This window comes from Doryrhamphus excisus, chromosome 17 (genome assembly GCF_030265055.1).
Source record: "Doryrhamphus excisus isolate RoL2022-K1 chromosome 17, RoL_Dexc_1.0, whole genome shotgun sequence".
NCBI classification, from domain to species: domain Eukaryota; kingdom Metazoa; phylum Chordata; class Actinopteri; order Syngnathiformes; family Syngnathidae; genus Doryrhamphus; species Doryrhamphus excisus.
The window spans coordinates 12,115,440-12,142,790 of record NC_080482.1 but is presented as its reverse complement, the minus strand read 5'-3'; the positions used below and the strand labels follow the sequence as shown (position 1 = coordinate 12,142,790).

Sequence of the window (27,351 nt, the reverse complement as noted above, 5' to 3'; positions counted from 1 at the left end):
CAATTTGACATATGAAAAACTTCTCTTGCTATATTGGACACATAAATACCTACAATACATCAATACAGATGGCCTTAAAAAACAAATTATGGATTGCTTGCAATAATGAGTTCCTTTTAAGTAACTATTGACGTGTTTTGCCAGGCAGCTGGGCGTGAAGCAATTAGTGGAAGCTTAGTGAAGAGATTTTAATCAACTCAAGTGCCATGAAATGCCAATAAATGCTCTGTACTATAACTATGGAAATAAGGCAAAATGTAAAGTAAGTCGTGAGTATAGTTGTAAAGTTTATTGGAGTGTTAAATGTACTGCAGAATAAACAGTCCAATCAAGCAAAAAAAAAAAAGATTTACATTAAAACAGCACACACAAATGAAATAGAATCATGAATAGGATCAATAAACAGCTGCTCCTCCTCAGCCTGTATTGATCACCTCAACAGGAGTTGAAATCTGATTAGCCAGAGATCAATAACAGCTTCCAAGACATCAGTCTTCAACATCAGACCTTCTAGAACACTGAAAGACAATAAGCATGGAAGCAAAAACGTACAAGGTTGGCTAGAGGTGGTAATATCTCTTATGTCAAGATATTGGCACGTTGGTGCTTTGCACCACTAGGGTGCGCTCCAAGGCACAACTTGGACTTATTTAGGCGAGCTTTAACGTCAACTTTACTAGATATTTGTCCACACGTCTTAAAAAGGTTGAATTGGGGCAACTGGACGTTTTCAAATGTATGTCCCTGGGGGTCACAGTGGGGTGTTTGTGGTTGTTGCCAGGCGTGGTTGGTGAACGATCGTCCTGGATTTGCCTGCCTGGTGGCCAAACAACTCATCGGTGGTCACTGTTCCAGGCAAGTGAGACAATCTTTGGGGGAGAGATGCGAGATGATAGATGATGGCACAAATAAGGGGGGCGGCACGGCGGTCGAGTGGTTAGCGCGCAGACCTCACAGCTAGGAGACGAGGGTTCAATTCCACCCTCGGCCATCTCTGTGTGGAGTTTGCATGTTCTCCCCGTGCATGCGTGGGTTTTCTCCGGGTACTCCGGTTTCCTCCCACATTCCAAAAACATGCTAGGTTAATTGGTGACTCCAAATTGTCCATAGGTATGAATGTGAGTGTGAATGGTTGTTTGTCTATATGTGCCCTGTGATTGGCTGGCCACCGGTCCAGGGTGTACCCCGCCTCTCGCCCAAAGACAGCTGGGATAGGCTCCAGCACCCTCGTGAGGAAAAGTGGTAGAAAATGAAGGAAGGGAGAATGTTCAGGGTTGCTCTGTCTTCGAGAGAACAAATAGGAAAATTCAACTTTTTCGGATTACCATGATTTGATGACTGAGAATTTCCACAGACGTGTTTTTTAAAAAGCAACATTTTTGCCCTAAAAAAACCAAACTAAATAGTCAGGCTAACAAGAACACAAGGGGGCGCTATGACCTCTAAAACGTGTTTTAAAAGCAGCTGTATTCTTTTGCTTCAGACTACTCATCCCCAGAAGACCAGAATCCACCCTCAGCTTCCGACTCCTCAGAATGGACCAATCCCCCCTCTTTCTGAGGAGCGTGTCCATGGGCGGAGCTCCCGTTGACCGCCTTCCCCCAATCCAGCCTGCCATCGAAGGTCATGATATTGTCATCCTCAGTCGTGTTGTCATCTGCTCGGAAAGTGGCGGCGTCCTCCACGGACGACGCCCAGAAGTCGTGCTTGTCTTTGCCGTTGGTTTTGAGGAATTCTGCTGAGTCTTCCACGGTGAAGATGACGTTCTCCTCGAGTGTTGTTTCAGGAGAGATCTCTACAGGTTCCTTTTCATATATGGCAGCACCCTCGTTGTCGCCTCCTTGCTCACATGGACGACTCTGGACAGATTCCTCACATGGTGCTTCTTCATCCTTCGGAGCTGGGATGTCTAAGTCCTCCCTGGGGTTCTCCAAGACTGTCCAATCAGCTGCCAGACAGTCTGCAGTGTCTTCTACGAGGCTCTCTGCAGACAAACATGAAGTAGCTTGTACGTCGGCAGAGATGAGATCTTGCAGTTTTTCCAGGACAGACTCTGGCTCCTCTCTGCCCTCTTCTACTTCTTCTACTACTTCTACTACTTCTACTTCTTCTGTTTCTTCTACTTCTTCTACTTCTTCTACTACTTCTACTACTTCTACTTCTTCTGTTTCTTCTACTTCTTCTACTTCTTCTACTACTTCTACTACTTCTACTTCTTCTGTTTCTTCTACTTCTTCTACGTCTTCTACTACTTCTACTACTTCTACTTCTTCTGTTTTTTCTACTTCTTCTACGTCTTCTACTTCTTCTACTACTTCTACTACTTCTTCTATTTCTTCTACTTTTTCTTCTTCTACTTCTTCTATTTCTTCTTCTTCTACATCTTCTTCTTCTATGTCAGTCCTGTTGAGGAACTCACTAAAGGCGATGGGATCTTGTATTTCATCCACATGTGTTTCCATGGAAACATTAAAGTGAAAGTCTTCCTCCATTCTTCCCGGATCCTCTGAAGCATCCTGGTCATCTTCCTCTTCCTCCTCTTCCTCCTCGTCCTCCTCGTTCTTCTCCTCCTCCAGGAACTTTGTGAAGTCCTTGAGGTCCACATTGTTTTCTGCTTGCCCATTAGATTCCATGCAGGTGTTCACTTGGTCGACATGTTGTTCCATCATCATCATTTCATTCTCATCATCCTCAGGTAGCTCCACCTGGTTGTAGTTGTCCAGGTGTTGAGCAAAGTGGGAAGCATATCTATCTGTGGAGAGGTTTTCCAATTCCAGCTCCACAAGTCTGTCCGTATCGATCTCCTCATCATAGAGAACATTTTCGGGGACCACAGGTGTGCTCCTAACGTCTTCATCCAAGATGACCTCACTGGCCTCTGAGGTGGCGTTGTCCAGCCTGGCATATTCCTGCTCACACTCCACTGCTTCCTCTTCCACTTCCTCACAAAGATCCTCCATAGTTCCAAAGTTCTTAGCCTTGCTCTCACTCCAGGCAACGGGGTCTCCGGTCTTCTGGTCCTGCTCGCCATCACTGGACTCGCTCTCTTCTACGTGTGATGCCTGAGTGTTGGCGTCTGTCTCATCACTCTTGTATCGGATTAGAGGACGCGTGTCGGCCAGAGTGTTGTCCAGAGCGTAGCTGTCACTCTCTAACTCGGTCCTCCAGGACACCGAGACGTTTTGTGAGTCTTCATCCTCATCATCATGGTTGTTGGAACACTGAGAGTGCTCTCCATGGTGGTTGGAAATGTGGTCTTCTTGCTCCTTCATTTCTTCTCTGCATGGCTCAGACCTTCTTGCTGAGATGCTCTCCTCCGGTTCTGCATATTCTGCCTCTGGTTTTGGATCATTTGGCTCAACATAGATCTTCTTTTCCATCACACTGTCCCACGTGTCCATCTCTTCTCCATCGGTATACAACATGTCCACTGCTTCTATTTCATTTGTTGCCGAGGTGGAGTAGCTTATTTCCTGCCTCATCTCATCAGTGTGCTTCTTGGAGATGTTTATCTCCTCTGCATCATCACACTGGGAAGATGGGCTACTTGTCCTGGATTCTGGAGTGGCTTCCAGTAAGGCCTCTGTTTCTGAACTTGACGTTTCCTCCTGATATTTCGCACACACTTCCTCCGCCAACGCCTCAGTCGGAACACCAGTTGTCTCTTTTTGACCACATTCTGCTGAGGAACTGAAAGTCTCCTCTGTCAATCCCAGAAGGTCTGATGTCTGTTCCTGGCTGCTGGTTTGTTGCTGAATGATTTCATTAGAGACCGGTGGCAATGAAGACTGGTGATTAAGGCTGACAGCTGCTTTTTCCTCCACAGAAACAACATCTTCACACACGTCTCCATCAGGAAGCTTATCCTCTTCTCCTGAAGGAGAAAGAGGCTCAGCGTAGGTCACTTTCTCATCCACTTCCTGCGCTCTGAACTCTTCCACTGCTCCATTCTGTAGTATTTTGGGATACGGGATTTCTTGCTTTGCCGTTGTAGTTTTATCCTCCTTGTCAGGCTTTCCTGGTTCCTTCTGAGGTTCTCTGTTGGTTTCGGGCTTGTACCTCAAGAGCCTGGTAGCATTAAATGCGGCTGGCGGTCGGTGGAGAGGAGACGAGATGGGAGTGGTGTGACGGCGATAATTCTCTGGAAAAGCCTTCAAAGATGTGTCTGTGGAGGAGAAGATCTGATCAGTGACTGTCATAAAAATATGAGCTTTCTGACCAAGTGGTCCACCTTATCCATAGAGGGTGTCCCTTCTGGGCCATTCATTGGTCCAGACAGCTGACATCCTCTCTAGGAGTGATGGCTCAGGAACTGGGGCTAAAAGCCACCTTCTCCATGGAGGACACACGCTAATGGAAGCTATTGATTGTCCATTTCCTTTCTGACTGGAAAGTGAGGCCATGTGGCTCATTGTTCTTCAGGGATGTTCTCCGGTGCTTCTTGGATTACATCAGGCCTCGACCACCCCCAACGACCCCCAATCCTCTCTAATATCAATACTACTAAACATGACGCTCTATTAGTTATACTAATAGATGGAATATGATGATCTTACATTATTGGCCCTGAACATTATTTTTTATTTTTTATTTTTTATTTTTTATTTTTTATTTTTTATTTTTTATTTTTTATTTTTTATTTTTTATTTTTTATTTTTTATTTTTTATTTTTTATTTTTTATTTTTTATTTTTTTAATTTTATTATTAACATTATTTATTATTATTTATTATTTATTATTTATTATTTATTATTTATTATTTATTATTTATTATTTATTATTTATTATTTATTATTTATTATTTATTATTTATTATTTATTATTTATTATTTATTATTTATTATTTTATTTTGAAAGTCGTCATTTTTAGCACAACTACCATATTTGGTAACCTGAACTTAAGTCTAACTGTAAGACTATAGAACCACATGATCTCTCCTTGCAAATCAATGACAATTTAAAAAAAACTGTATTTTACCGCTATTGCATATTAGTCATTAGAATTAAAAGGATCATGATTACAGTTTGTCTAAAAGAACACAATTACTAAAAATTTCTGGGGTTAAAATTAGGGCATTTCTAGTTCTGAGTGCCATATAAACAATTAATATGTTTGAATTTAATTATTGTTATGGTGATTTTAATTTAATATAATTTTCTTAGTATCTGACTTCCTGTTCCTGCTGGCTGTCCTTGTCTTCTTGTCCATAAGTGATCAGTGCGCCACTATTTTCTTTTAATAGGTAAAGTGGCTGCTCTAATCTTTAACAAATCTTTATTATGTTTTTATACCTTTAAATGAAATATTTCTGGGCTGTTTCTGCAGAGTGATGTCTCTTCGAAGGCCCTCGCCATCCAGCAAAGCACTGCAAAAAAAACAAAAACACAAAAAGTCGCAGATGTTCAGCTCGCCCATGAAAAACCTTGGTAGCAGGAAGCGGAGCGTCTTTAAGTGGAGGAAGGAAAGAAACACAGCACTGTTGTTATGGTAATAAGGGAAAGGCCCCGCTGTTGATGGGCCATCTGCGCACACACGCACAATGCTAGCTGATATTATTAGCAGACCATGCAGCACTAATGCCACCATCGCTATTCACATGTTGACCAGCCTCCATTCCACCACATTTTTAATCACTCATATATTTTATACAGTACTACTAATAATGATCTATTCCCAATGACACAGTCTCATTGACATTGAAGTGCACCTCCTACTTCTTCTCCCCCTCCCACCCTTGCTGCTGTTATCCTAGCATCCCACAACTCATAAATTGCTGAAGAGAGTGGGTCAATATGTCCAAGAGGGGCGAGGGGGTGTGGGCAGTGTAGGGGGGGTTGAGTAATGTGGGGAGTCATGTGAAGGAGAAAGCGGCGCTCCACAATGGACTCGTCACTGGCTGCTGTTTCAAGGACGTGACCTTTTAGTCCCAGCAGCTGCAGCCAGAATCTTCTTTCATTGGAGGGGGTCAGCTGACTCAAACACACTTTGGACTAAAACATCTAGATCACAGTAGACAGGCAGGACCACGTGAACAGTGTTGCATCTTCTCATGATGCATGTCATCTCTATTGGGGGAAACAAGGAATCAACCTCTGGTAGAGCAGTCCTCACAGACTTAGTCTGGTTATTTATTGAGGGCCGACTGGCACCAAACTTGGCTGAGATATCACTTTGGTCACCATCTTTGAATCAAGCTGATAGTTGCGAGTTACTTGTAAAGAGACCAATGAGAATGACATGCTGGGATCATCAGTGGAACTTCATTCATTCATTCATTTTCGACCGCTTTTTCCTCATGAGGGTCGCGGGGGTGCTGGAGCCTATCCCAGCTGTCTTCGGGCGTGAGGCGGGGTACACCCTGGACTGGTGGCCAGCCAATCACAAGGCACATATAGACAAACAACCATTCACACTCACATTCATACCTATGGACAATTTGGAGTAGGTCATTCACTCACAATGTCATTTTACGGAGAACGCTGAAATCATCACACAGCAAACTAACACTCAAATAATAAATAATTCAAGTGCCAAATACAAGTTTAAAATAAACTACAGCTATTTAAATGTTTACCCACAATGCATTAGTCACAGCAGAGCAGGTCATCAGCCAACTGTAGCCATGCCTGGCAGGCCACCAGGAAACTCATGAGGAGACTTTGGTTGGTATTCTCAAAATGTGATCTACTGATCCTACATGAGTAAATGTTACTGACGTATAATTCAAATGTACATAAATATATACAATATACAACATTTACTTCATAAAACACATTCATTCATTCAATTTCTACTGCTTATCATGAGGGTCGCGGGGGTGCTGGAGCCTATCCCAGCTGTCTTCAGGTGAGAGGTGGAGTACACTCTGGACTGGTGGCCAGCCAATCACATGGCACATATAGACAAACAACCATTCACACTCACATTCATACCTATGGACAATTTGGAGTCACCAATTAACCTAGCATGTTTTTGGAATGTGGGAGGAAACCGGAGTACCCGGGGAAAACCCACGCATGCACGGGGAGAACATGCAAACTCCACACAGAGATGGCCGAGGGAGGAATTGAACCCTGGTCTCCTAGCTGTGAGGTCTGCACGCTAACCACTAGACCGCCGTGCCGATCAGTGGAACTTTTAAATGTTAAAATGATCCCCATTTTTTTTCTTTAAAGGAAATATTTTTTCATTCCAGGGGCCTGGAACAAAGGATTCAACCTTTTGAGGTACCATGGAATCTGGTAAATGATCTGGTATTTCACTTGTATTGCGCTTTTCCACCTCCACTGTTAGCATATTTACCTGCTGATGATGCAGCATCAGGAGCAACTGGGGGTTCGGTATGTTGCCCAAGGATACTTCGCCATCAGTGTTTCTTTTACATATTTTGTATGACAAAGTGTCCTGCACGTTTCTACCTGTAGGTGGCAACCTCAATGCTGAGAGACATCTTCTGTTGCAGCAGGCCTCGGTTCTCCAGGACCAGAAGATCAAGTTGCTGGCCTAGATCTTCCTTCTCCTTCTCCAAGATCTCCCAGTGCTCCTGCAGGAACAAGAAGTGCAGCAATAAGTGAGATGAGCTTTGAGAAGCTTAGATGATCCATTCTGGTTGTTTGTTAGACATTCAGAAGTCAGCCAGGCCGGAACAAACGTGGGAAGCGCAATTGTTTCACCGGCTTCTCTTGAGCCAGAAAAGGGAACATGCACATTGAAGAGGAAGAGGTCATCTGGGAATGACTCATAAACTCCCTATAAAGACACTTTTCTCTTCGGGAAGTTGGATGGAAGCATAAAAAGAAGACATGATCATCTGCTGGTTCAACTCTAAATCAGTTCATGATTCCCACTTTTTTCTTACAGATGAAAGTCGATGAAAAAGGACATGGACAAGGAGAGACAACCCTCACCTGAAGTTTGTGGATGTTCTGCCTGTGTTCCTCCCTTTGCTGGTCAGCACTCCTCTCCAGATGCATCCTAACATCTCGAGCAGAGACCATGTCCCTCTCCAGTGCTCGCAGCTTCGCCTGGTTCTCGCTCTTCTCTCTGTCCGCTTGGCTCAAGCGTGCCCTGTTCTGGTTCAGGGACTCCTCCAGCTCAACTAACTGAGCCTCATAGGTTTCTGCCATCTCCTGCCAGGCTCTGGAGGCCCTATGGCAGAGCTCCTGCTCCAGCTGATGGAGGTCAGAAGTCGGGTTTCCCCTCTGGGCAAAGTGTGGTGGTACTGACGCTCTGGAATGTTTCAGTGTTCCTTCCAAGCGGGCCACATCCTGCTGATGGGTCTGAACCAGGAGGCTCATTTCATCCTCCAGCTGGCTGATCTTCTGCCTGAGCCACATTTGAGCCCGGTGCTCCTCCTCCAGCTCCTTCCTACTCAGTTCCAGCTTGGTCTTGGCCTCCGCTTGGGCCTGCGCTTCCCTCTGCCAGTGCCGGTCCAGAGCCTTCAGCTCCTCACTCAGCTTGTTGACCTCCATCTCCGTGCAGACTCGGTCCCTCCAGGCTGCGTCCAGCTCTGCTCTGGTCTGACGGAGTTCTTCCTGCATGCTCTTCTTCCTAACTGAGGTGCTGTGATTGCTGCGCTGCAGGGCTTGGATCTCTTGGGTGAGCAGCATGTTCTCTTCCTCCAGGAATTTGACCCGGCCCAGGTAGCTCTCCAGGCGTCGGTTCAGGTCTAGCATCTGGTGCTTCTCCTGGGCCAGTTGACCCCGTGGCAAGTGTCCATGTGTAGAGAGCAGCTCCATGTCAGCGATGGACATCACAAAACCTCCAACTGGACCTGACACAATGATGCTCCTGGGTGGCTTGGCCTGTGTGGCCGCTGTCCACTCAAGCAGGAGCTAATGAAGGAGGAGGGGGAGGAGACCGGAGGGGGAGGGAGTGATGGAGTAGAGGAGGTGAGGTCATTTCTTACATTAACTCTTTCACTGCTAAGCACGAGAGCCATGAGAAGAACAACAGCATTGTGAAAAGTGTTGGAGCGCTTTGGTCTCCAAGTACTTGGACAGTGGAAGTGTGTTTATATGAGTTCATATAATATTCATACATCACAACATTGGATCCAAAATAATACCATTAAGATGTGATTCAAGTGTAGGATGTCAACTTTAATTTCACTAAAATATGCCATTTATCATTCAATGACAGGAAAAAAAATAGACAAGTTGCGATTAAATTGCATGCAAGCAGCGCTCTCTAGTGCCACTTGTGGTAATTACACAATAAACGGTGTCAATTCGTGCACTTCCTTACTTACTGTAACCACCCTTAATAGTCGCCATCTTGCCTCCATGGGGCACAAATCTTGTCATTGTACGGGGAAACCTAAATGTTGCTGGTCATGTTTTGTTGAGTGGTTGCAATTTTTCATTTAAAAGGAGAAGCGTCATAGTAAGTTTTGCTGTTTCACTCTATCACGATTTTTACAAAACATTGCTGTGTTGTGATTGTGTATGCCCTATTGTGATGCATATTCAAGCATATGTCACATATTTATTTGCCTAAATGAAGCAATACAAGCATAAAAATGGCTAAATGAACAAAAACACCAATATAAGGTATTCAAAAGATGGATTTGATAACGTGTACTCTACACTGGTCACTAGGTGTCAGTGTAGTCGGTAATGTTACTGTAATGTTCGGTGAGGCAGACAAGGACCAGACTTAATCACCAAAACAACAGGCTTTCATTGTAAGAATCAGTTACCCACACAAAGCTGAAACTCAACTCTGAACCCCCAGTGTTACTTTCTGTTGGTTCTTCACTCGGAACACATTTATAGCAATACACACAAACACAAGTCTTATTCATGTGTTAAATGGCTAATTCTGTGTATTGGTTATTTGAGTGTAAAGGTGACTATAGGGGACTACCCGTGTTAAACCTGTGTTTAGAAGGTGGTAAACAGGTTTTCTATGTTCAAACTAGGAAAATATTCCATTCCAAGTAAGAAATCTAACTTTGCGGAAATTAATTTATCACAGTTGAGTCTGTAACCAATTGGCCACGATAAAAAGGGGACTGAGGGACGAATAAAGGCATATCTTAATCTTGATTTTTGTACTCCTTTGAGACTGCACGAGAGTGGCTCAGATTTGCATTTTATTGTTGGAACACAAAATTGGGGAAGTCAAACTTCCCAAAAAGTCTAAATGAGGATGTTGCCAAATTATGTGCAAGCATACAGTAGACAAAAGTATTGGGACAGCTTGCGCTCAACTCAGATTTTGTACAAGATTTTGGAGTATGGCGATTAGTGAGGTCAGAGGTCACAGATGTTGGGCCTGTTCAAGTTCTTCCACACCAAGCTTGTACATGATGCAAGCTCTTTAATACCTGTAGAACCTGTAGCCTCATTGTTGCTGTGCAGCATGTAAAACCAACATGGCCGTTTGACAAAAAGATGAAGTGTAAGGTAAACATTTGCAGCTGTCATCAAACACCGTCTGTTCACACCTGTATAAAAGCTGAAAAGCAGAAGTTGGTGTCAGAATTGACTGGCCACAAGACGAAGACACTTCTCCTTATTCAGCTGCTCTTCTTCTTCTTCTCTGTCTTCTTGTCTCCTCCAGTCACACATCAACACAAGCTGCAGTGATGGCAGAGACGGATGTCAGCTACGCCTCAGTTGTCTTTAGGAGTGACAAACATCCACCATCCAGAGGTGCGTCACTTTACATCTTTATGGAAGTCCTTGATGTACACTAGTAGGCATATTATCTGACCTGTGGTTTAAGGTTAATAATGCACACTTCAGAATATTCAGAATATTGCTTTAATCAGGAAAACTAAATTACAAGAGGGTTATAATCTCTGCTCTTATGTGACATTCTACGCCTTCGCATTGCTGCACAGTGAACATATGGGCCTTAATACAAATTTCCCCGCTGAGGGACGAATAAAGGCATATCTTAATCTTAATCTTAATGTGTCATTTGTTAGGCACGAAATAAACTAAACTATGACATTACAACACTTTTGTCATGAAACCTTAAATCAAGGCTGAATTATTACATGACATCTCCTTAGCTTGTTGAACCGCTGCTTATTGTTTAATGAATTAGTTATACATGCCCATTTTAGAGGGCACTCTAGCGGTATACAAAAGCACACGCTTTTAAATAAATAAATCTATGACAGTAGAACACAGAGTTCTGTATACTAAAAAATGAAATCCAGGGGCCATTTGATATCTTGTGAAGCAACACATAGATATGCTAAGACGTTATATATATTTAAAAAAATAATAATCACAGCTTTGTGATATAGGTGAAAAAGCTTATTATTTGCATCAACTTCACTCTTTTCCCTTTTTTAGCCCCCATTCTTCTTAAATAATCTTTGAACATTTCTTCTCCAAATATTAGGACTATTATGACATTCCAATTTAAAAACAAAATTGTAGTTTGTTTCTCATAATATTAAGACAAAATAACTATTAAAAAGACATTATTTTTCCTCATAATGTTACAAGTTTATTCTGGTGAAATTGAAACTTTATTTGTAACTTAATATTTTCAACTAATACTTACAGTTACCGCTGTTTGTTTCCAACTGTTTCAACTTTCTTTCTGTATAATTTCTTCTCATAATATTGTGGCTTTATTGTCATAATATTATAACTGTTCCACAACCCAATTTTCCAAAATGACATCTTTATTTTGTTTTATGTGTTTCTCATCATATCACAACTTAAAAATAACTACTGAAATGACATTTTATTTCCTCGTAATATTGTTCTGGACATTTTCTCATTAGATTACAACTTTTTTCTTTTCAGTTTTGACTTGTAAAATTAATTATAAAATTAATTTTTTAATTTTCACTGTTTTGTTTGGCTTTTTTTAAAAAAAAACATTTCTTGTTAAATACTATTTTTAAAATGTGCCACCGGCCAGAAAAAAACCCAGCCATGGTGTGCAAACGGCCCCCGTGCCTCACTTTGGACACCGATGGTCTAAGAGGAGAAGTGTTAGTTAATGCGGTACTTCCTTCACCCATTTAAACAAATATGGTGCAGTCAAGTCTTATAATAATAAAAAAAGACACTATTGATTGGACTTGTAACCGACACTGGGCACTCGTAGTCCTGGCCTAGTAAAACTCTGGCCTTGGACAATTCTAATTGAGGTCCCCTGACCTATAATGACAAATCTATGATGTGGTTGTGTCATTCTAGCCCAGAAGGCAGACGAAACGCTGTACGACGAGGTTAAAGTTGGAAACGGTCATCATGGCAACGGAAAGGGTACGTTGGGGTTCTGCTTCTATGGTTGTGAATTTCTCCTTTCCTCCGAGAAGTCAAACATCATCATGTCATGCTTTTACAAAAGGGAAGCAGTCCACCAGCGACCAGGGCGTGGAGGACAGTTTCAAATCTGCAGACGACTCTGTGGGACTGGTGCCGCATCTCAAGGCAGCCCGGAGTCATCATCACTGTCAGCTGTTGGTTTGTTTTACGATGCTACTGTGCGTCACGCTGATGCTAGCCATCATGGCCTTCTACTTCTACTGTGAGTGTCAAAGCAGTCATCTTCCTTTGCCAATCCTACTGTTACAGATTCTGGAAGAACTAGAAAGCTTTCTGTGGTGATTTATTGTGTGTAGCTGCTCTATAGGAGTCCACAACTCTATACAAAAGGCTGAAAAATGAGCATAAAAGGTCCCCTTTAACATTTACATATTTCACAGCCTAGCATATCTTGATGATCGACATTAGTGTGTAAATGAATTAAATGTGAAATGTCTGGTATACACACAAGAAAAGAAAACACAATGTACTAAATCTGGACTGCGAAGGACATCAGGTGACGATGCTGACTTGTTCAGCTTCTGCATTCTTGTTTAGACGTGGATGCTATATTTTCCTTTAACTTTTAACTTCTTTTATGAGTAATTTCACCACTTAACTTTGCTTAGTCTGCCAAGTGTGAACATAGTTTTTTATGGTAGCAGACAGAGAACAGAGAAAAACATTACATAAAAGTTTTTAATTCATTTGAATGTAATTGTGTGATATAAGTATTTGATCCCCTAGCAACCAGCAAGCATTCTGACCCCCACCAGCTGGTTACATGTCCATGAAACACACACAATTGTCCTGTTCATTTAGGAAATACACCTAATCCCAATTCATCATGTGGATAAAAGACACCTAACAATCTATTCTATTCAAATGTTGCCGCCATCATGGGCAATAGCAAAGAGCTATCAGACTTGCACACTGGGGGCGTCACAAGACAATACAAGTACAATGAAAAAAAAATTATGACGTTACACTCAATGTTACACACTCCAGCCTCCCACTGTAAGACTGACAGAATCAATCCGTTCATGCCGTTGTTCTATGGTGCTGAAACTAATGCACAGAGTGAATCCTCTCCCCGCCTGCATGCAAAATGATTGACTCTATTTTCATTTATTGTGCAATTAATTAATGTATTATTGTCCCAGGCTTAGTTCCCATGATACATTTTTTTTTCTGAACGAGAACTTGACGAGAAGTCAAGGCAAGAGTCCATTGCCCTCACCCAGCCCACAATGACAAGGGAGGAGCTGGTTAACAATGTCAGAGGAGTTGGGAGCACAGTCAGCAGGAAAAGTACTAGTAACACACATGGTTTGAACTTTGACAATCAGCACATTTAGTTTGTTATGGACTCTTCTTATCTGTGAATAGGGGTAAATATACAAAACCAGCAGGGGTTCAAATACTTATTTCTTCCTGTGTATTCTAGCTAACTGAATTGTATTGTTTCTGAGCATTGTGGTCCCTGAAGAGCTGCCTGTTGTGTCCCAGTGAGCAACGTCTCATACATGCGGGCGGAAAAGCAGAATTATACATCAGAAGTCTACAATCTGTCGCTTGAAATCAAGCAGCTCAACATGAAGGCAGAGCAGCTGGAGACAGAGAAGAACACTTTGATGCAAGAGTTGAATATCATGAGGGCCGAGTGGGCCATGTTGAACATCAGTCGGGCTCAATGGGCCATCGACACCTTCTGTCCAAAAGAAAATGGCGGTATGTTACCGCCATATAACGTCCACTGGTGATGACAGTATGAATGAAAGCATGCGTTGGTGGTTTCAGAAAGACTATGTCGTGCATGTGAACATGGTTGGAAACACTTTCAGTCCAGCTGCTATCTCATCAACAATGCGGAAAACGAAAATCGGAAAACTTGGGAAGGTGCCCGTCAGAGCTGCTATGATGCCAGTTCTGACCTGGCTGTCATAGAAAACCAAGAGCACATGGTAGACAACTTTTCGTCTTTGATCAGCTTGTTTATTCTTGTTGAATGATTGTGTCTCTCTTGTGATTCAGAAATTCATTAGCAATAATAGTTGGGATAGTCAGGGTACTTTGGGCTACTGGGTCGGCCTGAGAGTGGAGGACGATAAATGGAAGTGGGCCAACGGCAGTGACGCCACTATAAGGTAAAACGACATACTCCTCACAACACTCTCTGCAAGTGTTAAGTCGTCATGTGTATCATCAACATCCTTTGCCCTCAGATGGAAACCAAAGGGTTACGACTCTGGAGATGCTTGTGCGATTTCTGTCACGTCTGACAGATTGAAGGCTGTAGGATGCTCTACAACACAACGATGGATCTGCAAGAAGACAGCCTTATCCCTTTAGATGCTGCTGCCACACTTGTAACATAAAAATATAATATAATATAAAAATGAAATACAACATCAAACTCACCTGTGACCCTAATGAGGACAAGAAGAGAAAAAACAATGTCTTCTGATATATGCAGGCTTGTGGACCACAGGGGGCACCGATTGTTTACCTTTTCATTCACTATGCACAATTAAAGTTCAGCCAAACGTGTTGTCGTTTGTCTTCTTTGTCACTTGTACTGCCTCCAAGAAGTCAGTAACTATATTTTTGTCAAGCTGAAGCATGGCCTACATTTTTATTGTCCAAATGACAACGTAAATTCGAAATTTTCCTGAACGGGCTCTACACTGACTTCACGAATGAATTATTCCTAGTAGGAACGATAAGTACAGTAGGAATTTCCTACTAGAATTGAACGTTACATTTACGTCACCTGTCATCACTGCTGCGCCTGCGCTGAGTGCAATCCCGGAAACGACATGCCTGTTTTGGCAGTGAAGGCAATTGTTAGTAAGCGGTAACTATTGAAAGACACTGGACACGAAATGAGACTCTTACTGGATCACCGCCATTATGTTGCTGTGTTTTGTCCGCCTTCACGAACGAAGCTGTTCTCTAAGTAAGCGGCATTAACATTGTGTACATTAGGAGGCTAGCTTGTCACTTAGTCAACAAGTTGTGTTGAGATGGACAGCGCGGCTTTGGAGCTCGACGCTGTCAAATTTGCCAAAACGGCAGTCACCTATGACCAGAATGCCAAATATAAGGAGGCTGTATTTTATTATAAGGTGAGTACCCGGAGCATTTAAGATCCCACCCATATGTGACGGTGAGATATTTCGTCGTTTCTTACTTTCACTCTCCTGACGCAATGTAATGCTCTTGTGCCCCTTCTGCACCACAACATGTAATGAACGGTTAAATCTTTGCTTCAGGAGGCAGCCCAGGCCCTCATCTATGCTGGCATGGCAGGCTCCAAACTGGAGGGAATACAGGACAAAGTCAATGAGTACTTGGATAGAGTGCAAACCCTCCACAATGTCTGTAAGTCATTGCAACTGATTAATTGCACGTACAGGAGGAATACAGTCTCGCCCCGCACACAACACCTGGGCTCGAACCACACGTTCTCACAAAACGAGTGTAAAGCAGAGTAGCCACTCTGCCACTGGCATCTTTATACTTCCATTACATTTACATTCTGATACATTTAATAGTACCAGGACATATGGTGGCCAACAGGGTCAAGTGAGGAGCAATGTCCAAATGGTCCAAATGCAGAAGCACAAGCTAAAAAAAAACACACACACACACGACATAAAACAAACATAAGCCTCCAAAACAACTGCATGACAGAAATGCTGCAAGTTCACAAAACAGGATATTGGCCTTTAAAGACTTAAATGTAATGTTTTATAGTATTATAGATAAAAAAAACATTTTTACAGCCTAGTGTTTAACAAACAGATCATGAAAAGTGTACCTTTTCATTCTGGCAACTTTCTCCTAGGCATCCTGCTCATGTCTTTTAATGATGAATATCCCTCCCATTTGGCAACCTCTGGTAACATGGCTAACTTCCTCGTATAGCCTGGTTAACTTCCTGGTGGCTTTCCTAATTTGTTTTGTTCTGTGAAGTTGTAGGATTTTGTCATGCCGTTGTTTTGGGGGCTTATGTATTTGCAGCATTTTTCACTATTTGTTTTTGTTTCTGCAGTATTATGTGATGTTGGTGTGTTTTTGCTTTTGGATCATTTGTGTGTTTGGAGCAACACTTTTGCCAACACTCCTGTCAGCCACTGTTAGAAAGACTGTTGTCTCCTCCTAAGACTGAATAACAAGGAAGTATTTTCTCAGTGCGTGTCTGAATTACTTTTTCCATGACTGCACTCACACACTGTGTACTTGTGTGATGTGTGTGGCTGTGGGAGTGTCCCATCAGAATACACAGATGACAGTGTTAAGTATTTTTTACTGTTGCTGTCAACAATTCCATGCTATGCTATTAACTTTGGAGGCTCACACTTTCCCTAAATGAAACCAATGTTTACGGCTGCACGGTGATTAAGTGGTTAGCGCACAGGCCACACAGCTAGCAGACCCATGTTCAATTCCACCCTCGGGCATCTCTGTGTGGAGTTTGCATGTTCTCTGTGTGTGCGTGGGTTTTCTCCAGGGACTCCGGTTTCGTCCCACATTCCAAAAACATGCTAGGTTATTTGGCGACTCCAAATTGTCCATAGGTATGAATGTGAGTGTGAATGGTTGTTTGTCTATATGTGCCCTGTGATTGGCTGGCGATCAGTCCAGGGTGTACCCCGCCTCTCGCCTGTAGACAGCTGGGATAGGCTCCAGCCCCTGGCCCCCACAACCCTTTTGAGGATAAGCAGTAGAAAATGAATGAATGAAAAACCAATGTTTATTTTAAATTTCAGCTTGGTCATAAAAAGTGTATGCCTGCAATATGAAGATGGTCCCTGCTGCTATCTTTTGAAAGATAGTAATTTTTCCACGTTCTCAATGTCCATAAACTTATTTTTCCTTTCTTGACATTCAACCTCAGTCGAGGCACAGAAGAGCGACCCATTGAAGTCTCGGCAGCAGGTAGACCTCGAACGCGCCCACTTCTTGGTCACGCAAGCCTTTGAAGAGGACGAAAAGGGAAACGGTGATGAAGCCATTGAACTCTACACTCAGGCTGTGGAGCTGTGCATTAAGACTGTGAGTGTTCCATGCTCCTTTGCTGGACTTTAGCATTGGGCGATATGGCCCTTGGTATGTATCATGATATGTTTGGGATGTACTGTATGTATCAAAGTCCACTGCGGCGTGCAACTTGGCTTATTTAAGTTTATCATTTATACCGCTATAAGTCAGTTTCTTATAATTGGAAGACACTATATGGGTATATAAAAAATATCGCCCAACCCTACAGGACGTGTACATGTTCTTCCACTTGTGCTTCTTATGTGTTTAGTCTAACGAGACATCGGACCAGGCTCTTCAGACCAAGCTGAAGCAGTTGGCCCATCAGGCTTTAGACCGGTATGTCATACCAGACAAAGTTACTCCTGTGTTTTCAGCACACGGAAGTCTCTCAACTGAGTCCGACTGTGTCCCATCAGGGCTGAAGGTCTCAAACAATCACAGTCCAAGCCTGGTCTGGCCCAGACTCAGGACCGAGCGGGGCCTTCGGGGGCAAAGCCGAGCTCCTCTGGGCCCATCCGTCAGTTTTTTCCCCTTGGGCCAGACTTTACCCTCCACGACCGCCAGCAGCCTCAGCCGGTCCGGGCAGTCCAGTCCAGTGAACCCCACGGTCAGCGCTACACGTCTGAGGAGATCGAGGTCCTCAGGTGAGCCGGTCTGTAGAGAAACCTATGAAAAGATTGTGTAGAGTTCCTCTTTCACCGCATTTTATTGTAACTTTTTGTGTTGTTAGCGGCGGGTTGTGATGCCTGCTGATCACATTCTTGCGTGTTTGCAGGAGCACGTCGACAATCAACGGCATCGCCTACGTGCCCTTCATGAGCGTAGACCTCAAGGAGCGCTTTGCCTTTCCCGTGCCTTTCTCGTGAGTCCATTCCCTTCAATCCAACATGGCAGCATTATTAAATCAATAATGAATAATAAATCCACCGATTGTTATATTTCATAATGTGTTTTTTCAAATTCTCCCCACCAGGGACAAAACAGGCAAACTGGCACTGTCGCCCAAACAGAAAGCCATCTTTTCCCGCTGGGTGCGGCCTGATGAGATCTGCACCAGTCCCACCATGATCATGTCTGTGTCCAGCTTCAGCATCAAACAGGTCCACTCCCCTCTTGACTGAAGTGTTGCTGCTTTTGTTTGCTTTAAGAAAAATGTCTAACGTGTGCTCCTGCCAACCAGACGGTGGTGTCTGACTGTTCGTTTGTGGCGTCGCTCGCCATCAGCGCCGCATACGAGAGGCGCTACAACAAGAAGCTCATCACCAGGTAGCTATGATCCACACTTAGGAACCATCCAGCATTTAAACACCTGCAGATGAACAGGAAGGAAATAAAGGTTGAGGACTTAATGGGTGTGTGTTTGTGCAGCATCATCTACCCTCAGAACAGGCGAGGAGAGCCCGAATACAATCCCTGTGGGAAATACATGGTCAAGCTGCACATCAACGGAGTCCCCAGGAAGGTGAACGTTGTTTACTATCATTACACTCTCACAAAATATTCCTCAATAAACCTAAAACTGGTCAAAAGGCAGCATATGATTGGACCACTCTTTGGTGTGCAGGTCATCATAGACGATCTCCTTCCTGTGGACCGTGGCGGTGAGCTGCTGTGCTCGTACTCCAGTAACAGGAACGAGCTGTGGGTGTCTCTCATAGAGAAAGCCTACATGAAGGTGATGGGCGGCTATGACTTTCCAGGCTCCAACTCGGTGGGTGCATTCCTAGGAAGGAACAGGAAGTGTGAACGTGTGAACGACTTGCTCAAGTCTTTCAGATGATGATGATTATGAAATCAGGTCATATTTTTAAATGTACATGAAATGAATTACAAAAGCAAATCAATAGACCAATCTGGGGAAAGAGCACAAGAGTATGTCTCGTTCAGAGAAAAAAGCGTTGTGATAAAATGAATGAAATGATTAATTTAAATGATCTCTCGCCTACAAACAGCCTAGACTAGTGGTAGGGAAGCTACGGTTCGGGAGCCAGATGTTGCTCTTTGGATGACTGCGTCTGTGCATCTCTTTTATTCGCACTTTAAAGTAAAACATAACCGGAATTAACAGTGTTAAAATAATGTTCAAAATGTAAAACCTCTTCCAGCATTTTAATTCATTTTCTACTGCAGTGCGTTTGGGCAGAGCCAATGTCAACTATTTATATTTACTATTACTATATAGTTATAGTTACTATACGAACTATTTATATGATCCGGATCAGACACCAAGCAAACCCTTTTGATGAAGAAGTTGGGGAAAAGAAGGAAAATTAGAGTAATGTTCAAAACCATGAGCACTAGAAGTCGCATTATTGGGGAAAAGTATTTTATTTGTTATTGTTATCAACATGATTACAAATAATAAATTCAGAGACTCTTTATATTTGAAAATTGTATCTCTTTCTCTCCCGGATACATTTTTAAATATGTGGCTTTCATGGCTCTCTTAGCCAATAAGGCACTCGACCCTGACGTAGATGCTTCATAGAGTAACAAAGTTCCATAGAACAAGAGAGTGAGACCTTGTCAGTCGAATATTAATATTATAATATTATTTTGGGAATATTAATAATGAGCAAAATGAGCCCATCAATACGAAAAAAAGACTACACCCAATTTGTTTGAATTAATGTTAAAATCTTCTCTCGTTTTGTCCTCTTGGATCGGATCTCGTCCATCATCTCGTCTCGTTGGTTGTCTCGTGACATCCCGAGCAGATATTGAAGTTAGTTAAGTGTATGAAGCACATGAAGACAGTTGTGGATTCCCTGCCGTGTTTGCTGTAGCCTTGCCATGGTATCAATGATCTTTAGCCTCAGGTCATTGTATCTTAGTTCTGTTTATGATATCTTTAACATAACCCACCAAAATAAGTTCAGGAGTGTGATATCTAGTGAATGAAGTGGCTTTCTTGAGGGGCTGATTTGTAATTTCATCACCATGGTAACTGAAATGGACAAATACAATGTATCTTAAAGTCAACACATACAAAGAACACATCTTATTAACATCTCTTTATCAATTGCTTTTCTAATTTTATATTTTTAAAGAACATTGATCTCCACGCGTTGACTGGCTGGATCCCTGAACGCATCGCCATGCACTCTGACAATCAGTCGTTCAGCAAGGACGACACTTTCCGCATGCTTTTCCAGAGGTGAGCGTCACATGAATAACACCCTCACCTTTTTCTTTGTACTGTGTGACTTTGTTGTCTTTTCTCGTCACATCACCTCGATACGTGTGTTTGCATATGTCAATGCATGCTGGGAGTTTCCTGTTCTTTTCTTCACGGCACTAATTGAAGCAGTCACAGTCAGAATTGAATTTTTTAATGTAACTTCCTGTTTGGGCTGATTCAAATCAATGTCATGTGCGAGTCAAGTTGTGAATGCTTAGGGTTTTAGGGTAAGATTAATGGTAAGGATAATGTTATTAGGTGTGGGAAAATGTATTTAAACTGTCCATATGGCAATAAACACATTTGGTGTTGTTTTTTTGCACATTCAGGTTCCACAGGGGTGACGTCCTCATCACTACAGCAACTGGGGTGATGACAGAGGAGGAAGGGGAGAGATGGGGTTTGGTGCCAACTCATGCCTATGCAGTTCTCGACATCAGGGAGTACAAGGTTAGTCTAAAGAACGTAGCGTTAGCATGTGATGTGATCAAACCCAGCTTCATTCCCACCAGGAGGTCACGTTCCTTTAACATGCCCGCCCCCTGTGGCCATGTTTCTTTTGTAGAATATGCGTTTCCTGCAGCTGAAGAACCCGTGGAGCCACTTGCGCTGGAAGGGCCGCTACAGTGAGCGGGATGACAAGAATTGGACGCCTGAACTCCTGAAATACCTCAACTTTGACCCCAAGACCGCGCAGAAGTTTGATAACGGTATTGCTCTTCTCGTAACTTCAGCAGCACTGCGGTTGAATTTAAAGGTTAGGAGTGTCTGCTGTATGACTCCGTGTCGAGGAGGCACCCCTTTGCTATGCAGGCTCACTCCTCCCCCTTCATAAGCCCCTTCGCGGCTGGATGTGCACCTCCTAAAAAGGATAATGTTGTGTTGTGGTGACATGGACCGTAAAAGTTTCTGCTCCAAGTAATTGATCGTGGCGCAGCGAGCCAACAAAATAAAAGTCGACACAAAATACGTTAATATAATGTATGAATAGTTATATATGCTATATAGCTTATTATTTACACACATTGGCCACAGTTAGTTTGAAAACAATGTAAAATATCATATTGCTTTATTTTGGTCTGTCTGCTTTGTTGGCACTTGCACACGTGTGATGAGATAAAAGTGCCCAAACTGTGTTGACGTTCACTTTGTTTCTTATTATCCAGAGAGAAAGAAAAATAGTTTGTAAAATGTCTAGTCAATTGATGACAGCTTGTCGCAGGCTAAGCCATCTATGCCAAATTTGTTGGCCATCTTTGTTTACACATTTTGCCTGGCTCTCCCTGCCTCTCTGGCAGCATTTTATGTGTTCTATTCAAACATGACGCCTGTACGTATTTAATGACAAACGAGCACACCGAGTGGAGCTGTTTAAATGTTGTCGGTCACGTACAGGACCAATTTCTAGAACAAAAATATCTAAATAATTTTTTTAATTGTGTTATTTGGAAGTAAAAATATATTTGTTTCAAACAATTAATTTCCCATTCATTCATATTGCTCTAAAACAGGCATCAAATTAAATTTAGGTTTAAAAATTTCAGATGCAGCAGTAGCCGCATCCAATTTCTACCGCTTATCCTCACGAGGGTCATGGGGGCATGCTGGAGCCTATCCCAGCTGTCTTCAGGCGAGAGGCGCGGTACACCCTGGACTGGTGGCCAGCCAATCACAGGGCACATATAGACAAACAACCATTCACACTCACATTCATACCTATGGACAATTTGGAGTCACCAATTAACCTAGCATGTTTTTGGAATGTGGGAGGAAACCGGAGTACTCGGAGAAAAGGCCTGCTCTAACCACTCGTCCACTGTGCAGCCCCAATTTCAAATCAACATTTATTTTAAAAAAAACAGTGACAGTTGTAATTTATCAGTTAGTTGCAGCTCCAATAAGACATCGGAAGCTAATAAGCTAAATAAATAGTTGTGGTTGCTCACTGATGTAACTTTCCGGAAGGTATCGTCCCTGGTGTTTTGGAGGAGAATTGCACAGAAAGAGCTCAACCCCGAAGAAAATTAGTAAAATATGAAGATGGGGTCAGAAGACACGGTTTAGTGACTATACAGCACCAAGACTTTCATCTTCCATGTTTGGTCTCCTCAGGTGTCTTTTGGATTGCATGGGAGGACCTGTGTCAGTACTATGATGTCATCTACCTGAGCTGGAACCCCGCCCTCTTCAAGGAATCCACGTGTATTCACAGGTTGGTCAGTGTGCATCTTATTCATGCAGCATGGATGTCAGTGCTGACGTGTGTGCTGTTGTGTTTTGCAGCAGCTGGGATGGAAGTCAGGGCCCGGTGAAGGACGTCTACAGTTTAGCCAACAACCCCCAGTACAAGCTGGAGGTGCAATGTCCAGTAGGGGGCGCTGCTGTATGGGTGCTCCTCACCCGACACATCACTGACAAGGTGGCGGGTTGGGAGACGATGATGATGATGATGATGTCATCTTACATGAGGTCATGTTATGTTTGTGTCTTTCTTCATGTGCTCACAGGAGGATTTTGCACAGAACCGAGAGTTCATCACTCTGGTTGTTTACAAGACTGACGGCAAGAAGGTTTACTATCCAGGTATGACCTCGCTGTGTCTTTCCTTGTCTTGGAATAGTCAACACAACACAACAATCACATCATAATATTAGACACACGTCCAAGTATATTAAACATGAATAGTTGTATCTTTTTGTAAAAGTACATTTATGAGCTTCATGTACAAAACCAGAAGATTATTCTTTTGTCCTGTCCCCCCACGCAGCCGAGCCCCCTCCCTACATCGATGGCATCCGAATCAACAGCCCCCACTACCTGACTAAGATAAGGTTGACAAGCACGGGGACGCACACCTTCACGCTGGTGGTGTCGCAGTACGAGAAACAGAACACCATCAACTACACACTGCGAGTGAGTGAGAGTCCTGCTTGCATTCTTTCGTTGTCCTTTGGCGAAACACCAGATGATGGTGGCTGAGATTTACCCTCCCTTCCAGACCAGAATGATGCCTTGGACAAGACCAAAAAAAGAATTCTCGTAGCAAAAAATTAGAACAAAATAAGCCAAAGGCGATCCCTCTGATTGGTGATGGTGTCACCAGCCTGTGGGTTTATGGAACATGGCGTGGATACAGTTGGAAAGCTACTTTAGCTAATGCGTACTGTTAAGCATAAGCATCAGAACTCTGGTACACACTTCTGCGAACTTATGTTCTCTGAGAACCAATTGCATGCATGAATTCCTAGTAATTCCTAGAAGTCTGCTTTCCCTCGCTAACTGCCCAAGGAACCGAGATCAAAACGAGCTGAAGATAAATTGCTCTCTGAATTTCCACACTTCTACTCACAGCATTCCCGTTGTTGAGCAAATAATGCATCTTTTGTTGAATTACGAGGTTGGTCACAGAACATATGTATGTCATATCCAAACTACTAAGTAGATTCCTGCTTGGAAGTAATCCTCCTGGAGTCTTGACGTGCTTTCCCTGCCTGTCAGGAACATCAACAGTCCGGGAACGTTCCTGCCACATCTCGTATGAATGCTCTCCTGACAAGCGTAGTGTAAGCCCAACACTTGGATTGTTTTTCTTGCAGGTTTACTCTGGATGCAAATTCAGCTTCGCCAAGATCCCAAATCCCTTCACACACACCAAAAGGGTACGTCAGCGAGTGCAGGACTATGCTTGTGTTAAGTCACGTGCAGGCAGAGCCTCAGAGAAAATAATAAGAGTAATGATAACATAAAATAAATGAATATTTGCCCAGTGAGCTGTATTATACATGTATTTTTGTATGATTTCAATTCTTTTTAAGATTTTCTTAGTGAGTAAAAATGGCTGATCAATACAGGGCAGAAACCTAACCTACTCTGATGAATGAATGAATGAATGAATTTGACTGTCAGCGTAGAGGATGATGTATCCACGCTCACCAGAAGGGGATCACACTTTTACAACAAAGTATCAGAACTTTTCAAATCCAGAGCCTGCAGATCTCCTCACAGTGTGGCCACCATGCTAACCACTGGTCCACCGTGTAGCCCTACTGTGTGTGTTGACATACTTTGTCCCGTGTCCCTCAGATTAACGGGCAGTGGAAAGGCCTGAGTGCTGGAGGATGTGGGAACTACAAGGACTCGTACAAAAACAATCCCACCTACCAAGTCCAGCTGGAGCGGGCGGGTCCACTGCTCATAGAACTGCGAGGATCCAGGTCAGTCCTTGTTTGCTCCAAGCTGAGCTTTCATTGTGAACAACATGAGGACAGAAATAGTTTCCAACTATTTATTTCTCTGTATTGCATGAACTTTCTTTCTAGTAGGCCAGATTAGTCTGTGCCAAATCCATCTAGTAGATGTTCCTTTGGACAATGGATTTCACACCGTCCTGGCGGCCATTTACATAAATCACTCAGATACAGTAGATCCTCTGGTGACATCATTGTTTTTAATGTTCTGCGGTCATTGGCTGGATGTGGATGTGTGTATGGTACAGTATACACAAGAGTAAAGCAGTCATGGTGCACTGATGTGTAGACACGCATTCATTGACACACTGTGGTTCAAATCCATTGTGATGGTGTAAAAGTCCCTGTAATATACATGTGGACATATTTTGTATGCACATCTTCTTGGAAAAGATAAGTAGCATTGTTATATAACTGGGGCAACGTCTTTAATGTTTTTTACTGCGCAGTTGAACTTCAGATGTCCGTTACCAATGTCATGGAACTCACCAGCATGGCCAGCCTGCCGACATTATTCTTACACGCTCTTTATTAAATATAGTATAGAGACATGATATACAGTAGCACACCACACAGGACATTCTCCTACATGTTCCCTATCAGTACCCTCACTTCTCACAGGCGTTTTCACACAATTTAACACTTTCGATGTTAGTCCATCCCAGACGCTTGTCAACCATCCAAGGCTGCTCCTTAACTCAAGTCTAAAGTGGCTGCTGAGACTTGTTATTACTGGTAATAAACATTTCACCTTGGGTACCAACTGACAGCTGGGAAACAATGGAAACTTTAAAGTTGCTCCATTCATCCGCTTTCTATGCCGCTTAGCCCTACTAGGGTGGCAGGGGTATGTTGGAGCCTATCCCAGCTGACTGAGTGAGAGGCGGGGTACACCCTGGACTGGTCGCCAGCCAATCACAGGGCACATATAGACAAACAACCATTCACACTCACATTCATACCTATGGACAATTTGGAGTCGCCTGAAGACAGCTGGGATAGGCTCGAGCATGCCCGCGACACTCGTGAGGATAAGCGGTGCAGAAAATGGATGGATGGATGAATTCCTATGAGTCATTCACTGTCGTAAATTGGGTACGTGCATGCACTCAAGTCCCCTCCACAGTGAATCAGGTACTCCATTCACTCAAGAGTGTTTGTCGAATAGCATTGTGTTAGTGAAGCGTCTTCATGGAGCACCCGTGCACACTTGTGTCTTGGTCGAGTGAGCACCCTTGATACAGTTTGGGCAGCAAGCGAATCAACCATTTTATAATCCTGCCAGCCAGCAAACAAACATGGCAGCTTTGTCGCAGTGAGTGTCAATGTGCTGACAGAGGTTCTCTGCAATCAGACAATACAGCGTCGGCTTTGAGGTGGTGACCGTGTCAACGGCGGCAGATGCCAATGCAACAACGTCACACAAGAGGAGCAGTGGAGACTACAGGTACTTGCCTTTTCTCACTTATGTACTCAAACATACTTTGTTCAGTGCATAAAATGCATTCAAACTGAGAAGTACGGGAAAATGTAGTGCACTCTGGATGTGTCTCAAATGGAATGCTTGTGGTCAGTACACTTCAATAAGTACACAGTGTGAACTCTGCTGCTTTTTTCATCCATAGCTACAGGTTGCTTCTCGGCCACCATTATTTCAAACGTACAGCATTTTGTCATACTTCTCAGTGTGAACACGCAATACACATGCCAACATGTGTGACTTACGTCAGCCACACATTCATCATGACACCTTTAGCATCTCATGGGCATCAAACTCTTGGTGTGACACACATGAGGTCACAAGACTGAAGAACCCCCCCAGGATTTTAAGAGTCACATGCTTGTTGTCCCATAGGTCATCCTCACGTGCACGTGCCACACCTCTGACTTGTGTGTTCTGAACTATTTCTGAATTATTAACATGTGTACCACCGCCCTTCCCCTTCCTGCAGATGTGGCTTCTGCTACATGGAGGCTGAGCACGTCCCCGCCGGCATCTACAACGTCATCCCTACCACCTTCCTGCCCAAACAGGAAGGACCCTTTTTCTTGGACTTTTCCAGCACCGCCCCCCTCAAGGTTTCTCAGCTGCAATGAAGATCATTTATATTTGGGGTTGGGGGCACATGGAAGGATCAATTATAATGAAAACAGTGATGTCATTAGGGGATCATTTAGCCAAACTTCCAGTATGTACTGTTTGCCAACATCATGTAGACACAAAATAAATTATCATCTCCCAAAGCTGATCTTCCATTCCAACGATCCTCACATCCAGTACGTTTTTGTCTCATGTTGGTGAGTAGTTGTCAAAAAAGTCCTGTGGAGGCCGTGAGAATATATCAGAAGAGTGTCCTCACGAGCTTGTTAACCCAGTCCAGACAAGTGCAACAAGTCTGTGCAGCACAACGTTATCGTGTTACCAGGCGGACTTTGCTCAAAGAAAAAGATTTACTGACGACTTATGACATCGAGGTGAATCGCCACAGGAGTGGAGGCTACAGAATGGGGGAGGGGGGGTCAGTTGCTTTTGTTCAGTCTTCTTAGATTTGTTCCTGTGCAGCTTGTTGATATTGTGATTTCATTTGT

General features: G+C 43.2%; 3 protein-coding genes across 4 annotated transcripts; 2 read left to right on the top strand and 1 right to left on the bottom strand.

Annotated features, from left to right (window-relative positions):
- Positions 1 to 255: 255 nt before the first annotated feature.
- On the bottom strand, positions 256 to 8,832 carry nes (nestin). The gene is made up of 4 exons (XM_058054008.1): positions 7,909 to 8,832; positions 7,420 to 7,544; positions 5,293 to 5,366; positions 256 to 4,165 (listed from the first exon to the last, which is right to left on the bottom strand). The coding sequence occupies exons 1-4, from the start codon at positions 8,752 to 8,754 to the stop codon at positions 1,485 to 1,487; spliced, it is 3,726 nt and encodes a 1,241-aa protein (XP_057909991.1). The 5' UTR covers positions 8,755 to 8,832; the 3' UTR covers positions 256 to 1,484.
- Positions 8,833 to 9,240: 408 nt separating this feature from the next.
- LOC131105206 (CD209 antigen-like protein 2) lies at positions 9,241 to 14,893 on the top strand. Of its 2 annotated transcripts, none has more exons than XM_058053087.1 (8): positions 9,241 to 9,385; positions 10,568 to 10,659; positions 12,180 to 12,243; positions 12,329 to 12,508; positions 13,795 to 14,016; positions 14,086 to 14,249; positions 14,320 to 14,432; positions 14,511 to 14,893. In XM_058053087.1, exons 2-8 carry the CDS (start codon positions 10,606 to 10,608, stop codon positions 14,635 to 14,637), a joined length of 924 nt encoding a protein of 307 aa, XP_057909070.1. In that variant the 5' UTR covers positions 9,241 to 9,385; positions 10,568 to 10,605; the 3' UTR covers positions 14,638 to 14,893. The 2 variants fall into 2 exon arrangements, with proteins under 2 accessions (XP_057909070.1, XP_057909069.1); XM_058053086.1 differs by having other exon boundaries at positions 12,175 to 12,243; positions 14,511 to 14,865.
- A 177-nt stretch (positions 14,894 to 15,070) lies between these two features.
- capn7 (calpain 7) lies at positions 15,071 to 27,232 on the top strand. Its single transcript, XM_058053084.1, has 21 exons — positions 15,071 to 15,413; positions 15,561 to 15,669; positions 17,189 to 17,346; positions 17,603 to 17,670; positions 17,751 to 17,978; positions 18,110 to 18,196; positions 18,308 to 18,434; positions 18,515 to 18,600; positions 18,703 to 18,796; positions 18,899 to 19,045; positions 20,385 to 20,491; positions 20,845 to 20,965; positions 21,081 to 21,225; positions 22,628 to 22,727; positions 22,799 to 22,934; positions 23,023 to 23,098; positions 23,283 to 23,428; positions 24,112 to 24,174; positions 24,599 to 24,729; positions 26,117 to 26,209; positions 26,715 to 27,232. Exons 1-21 carry the CDS (start codon positions 15,312 to 15,314, stop codon positions 26,857 to 26,859), a joined length of 2,469 nt encoding a protein of 822 aa, XP_057909067.1. The 5' UTR covers positions 15,071 to 15,311; the 3' UTR covers positions 26,860 to 27,232.
- The last annotated feature ends 119 nt before the right edge of the window (positions 27,233 to 27,351 follow it).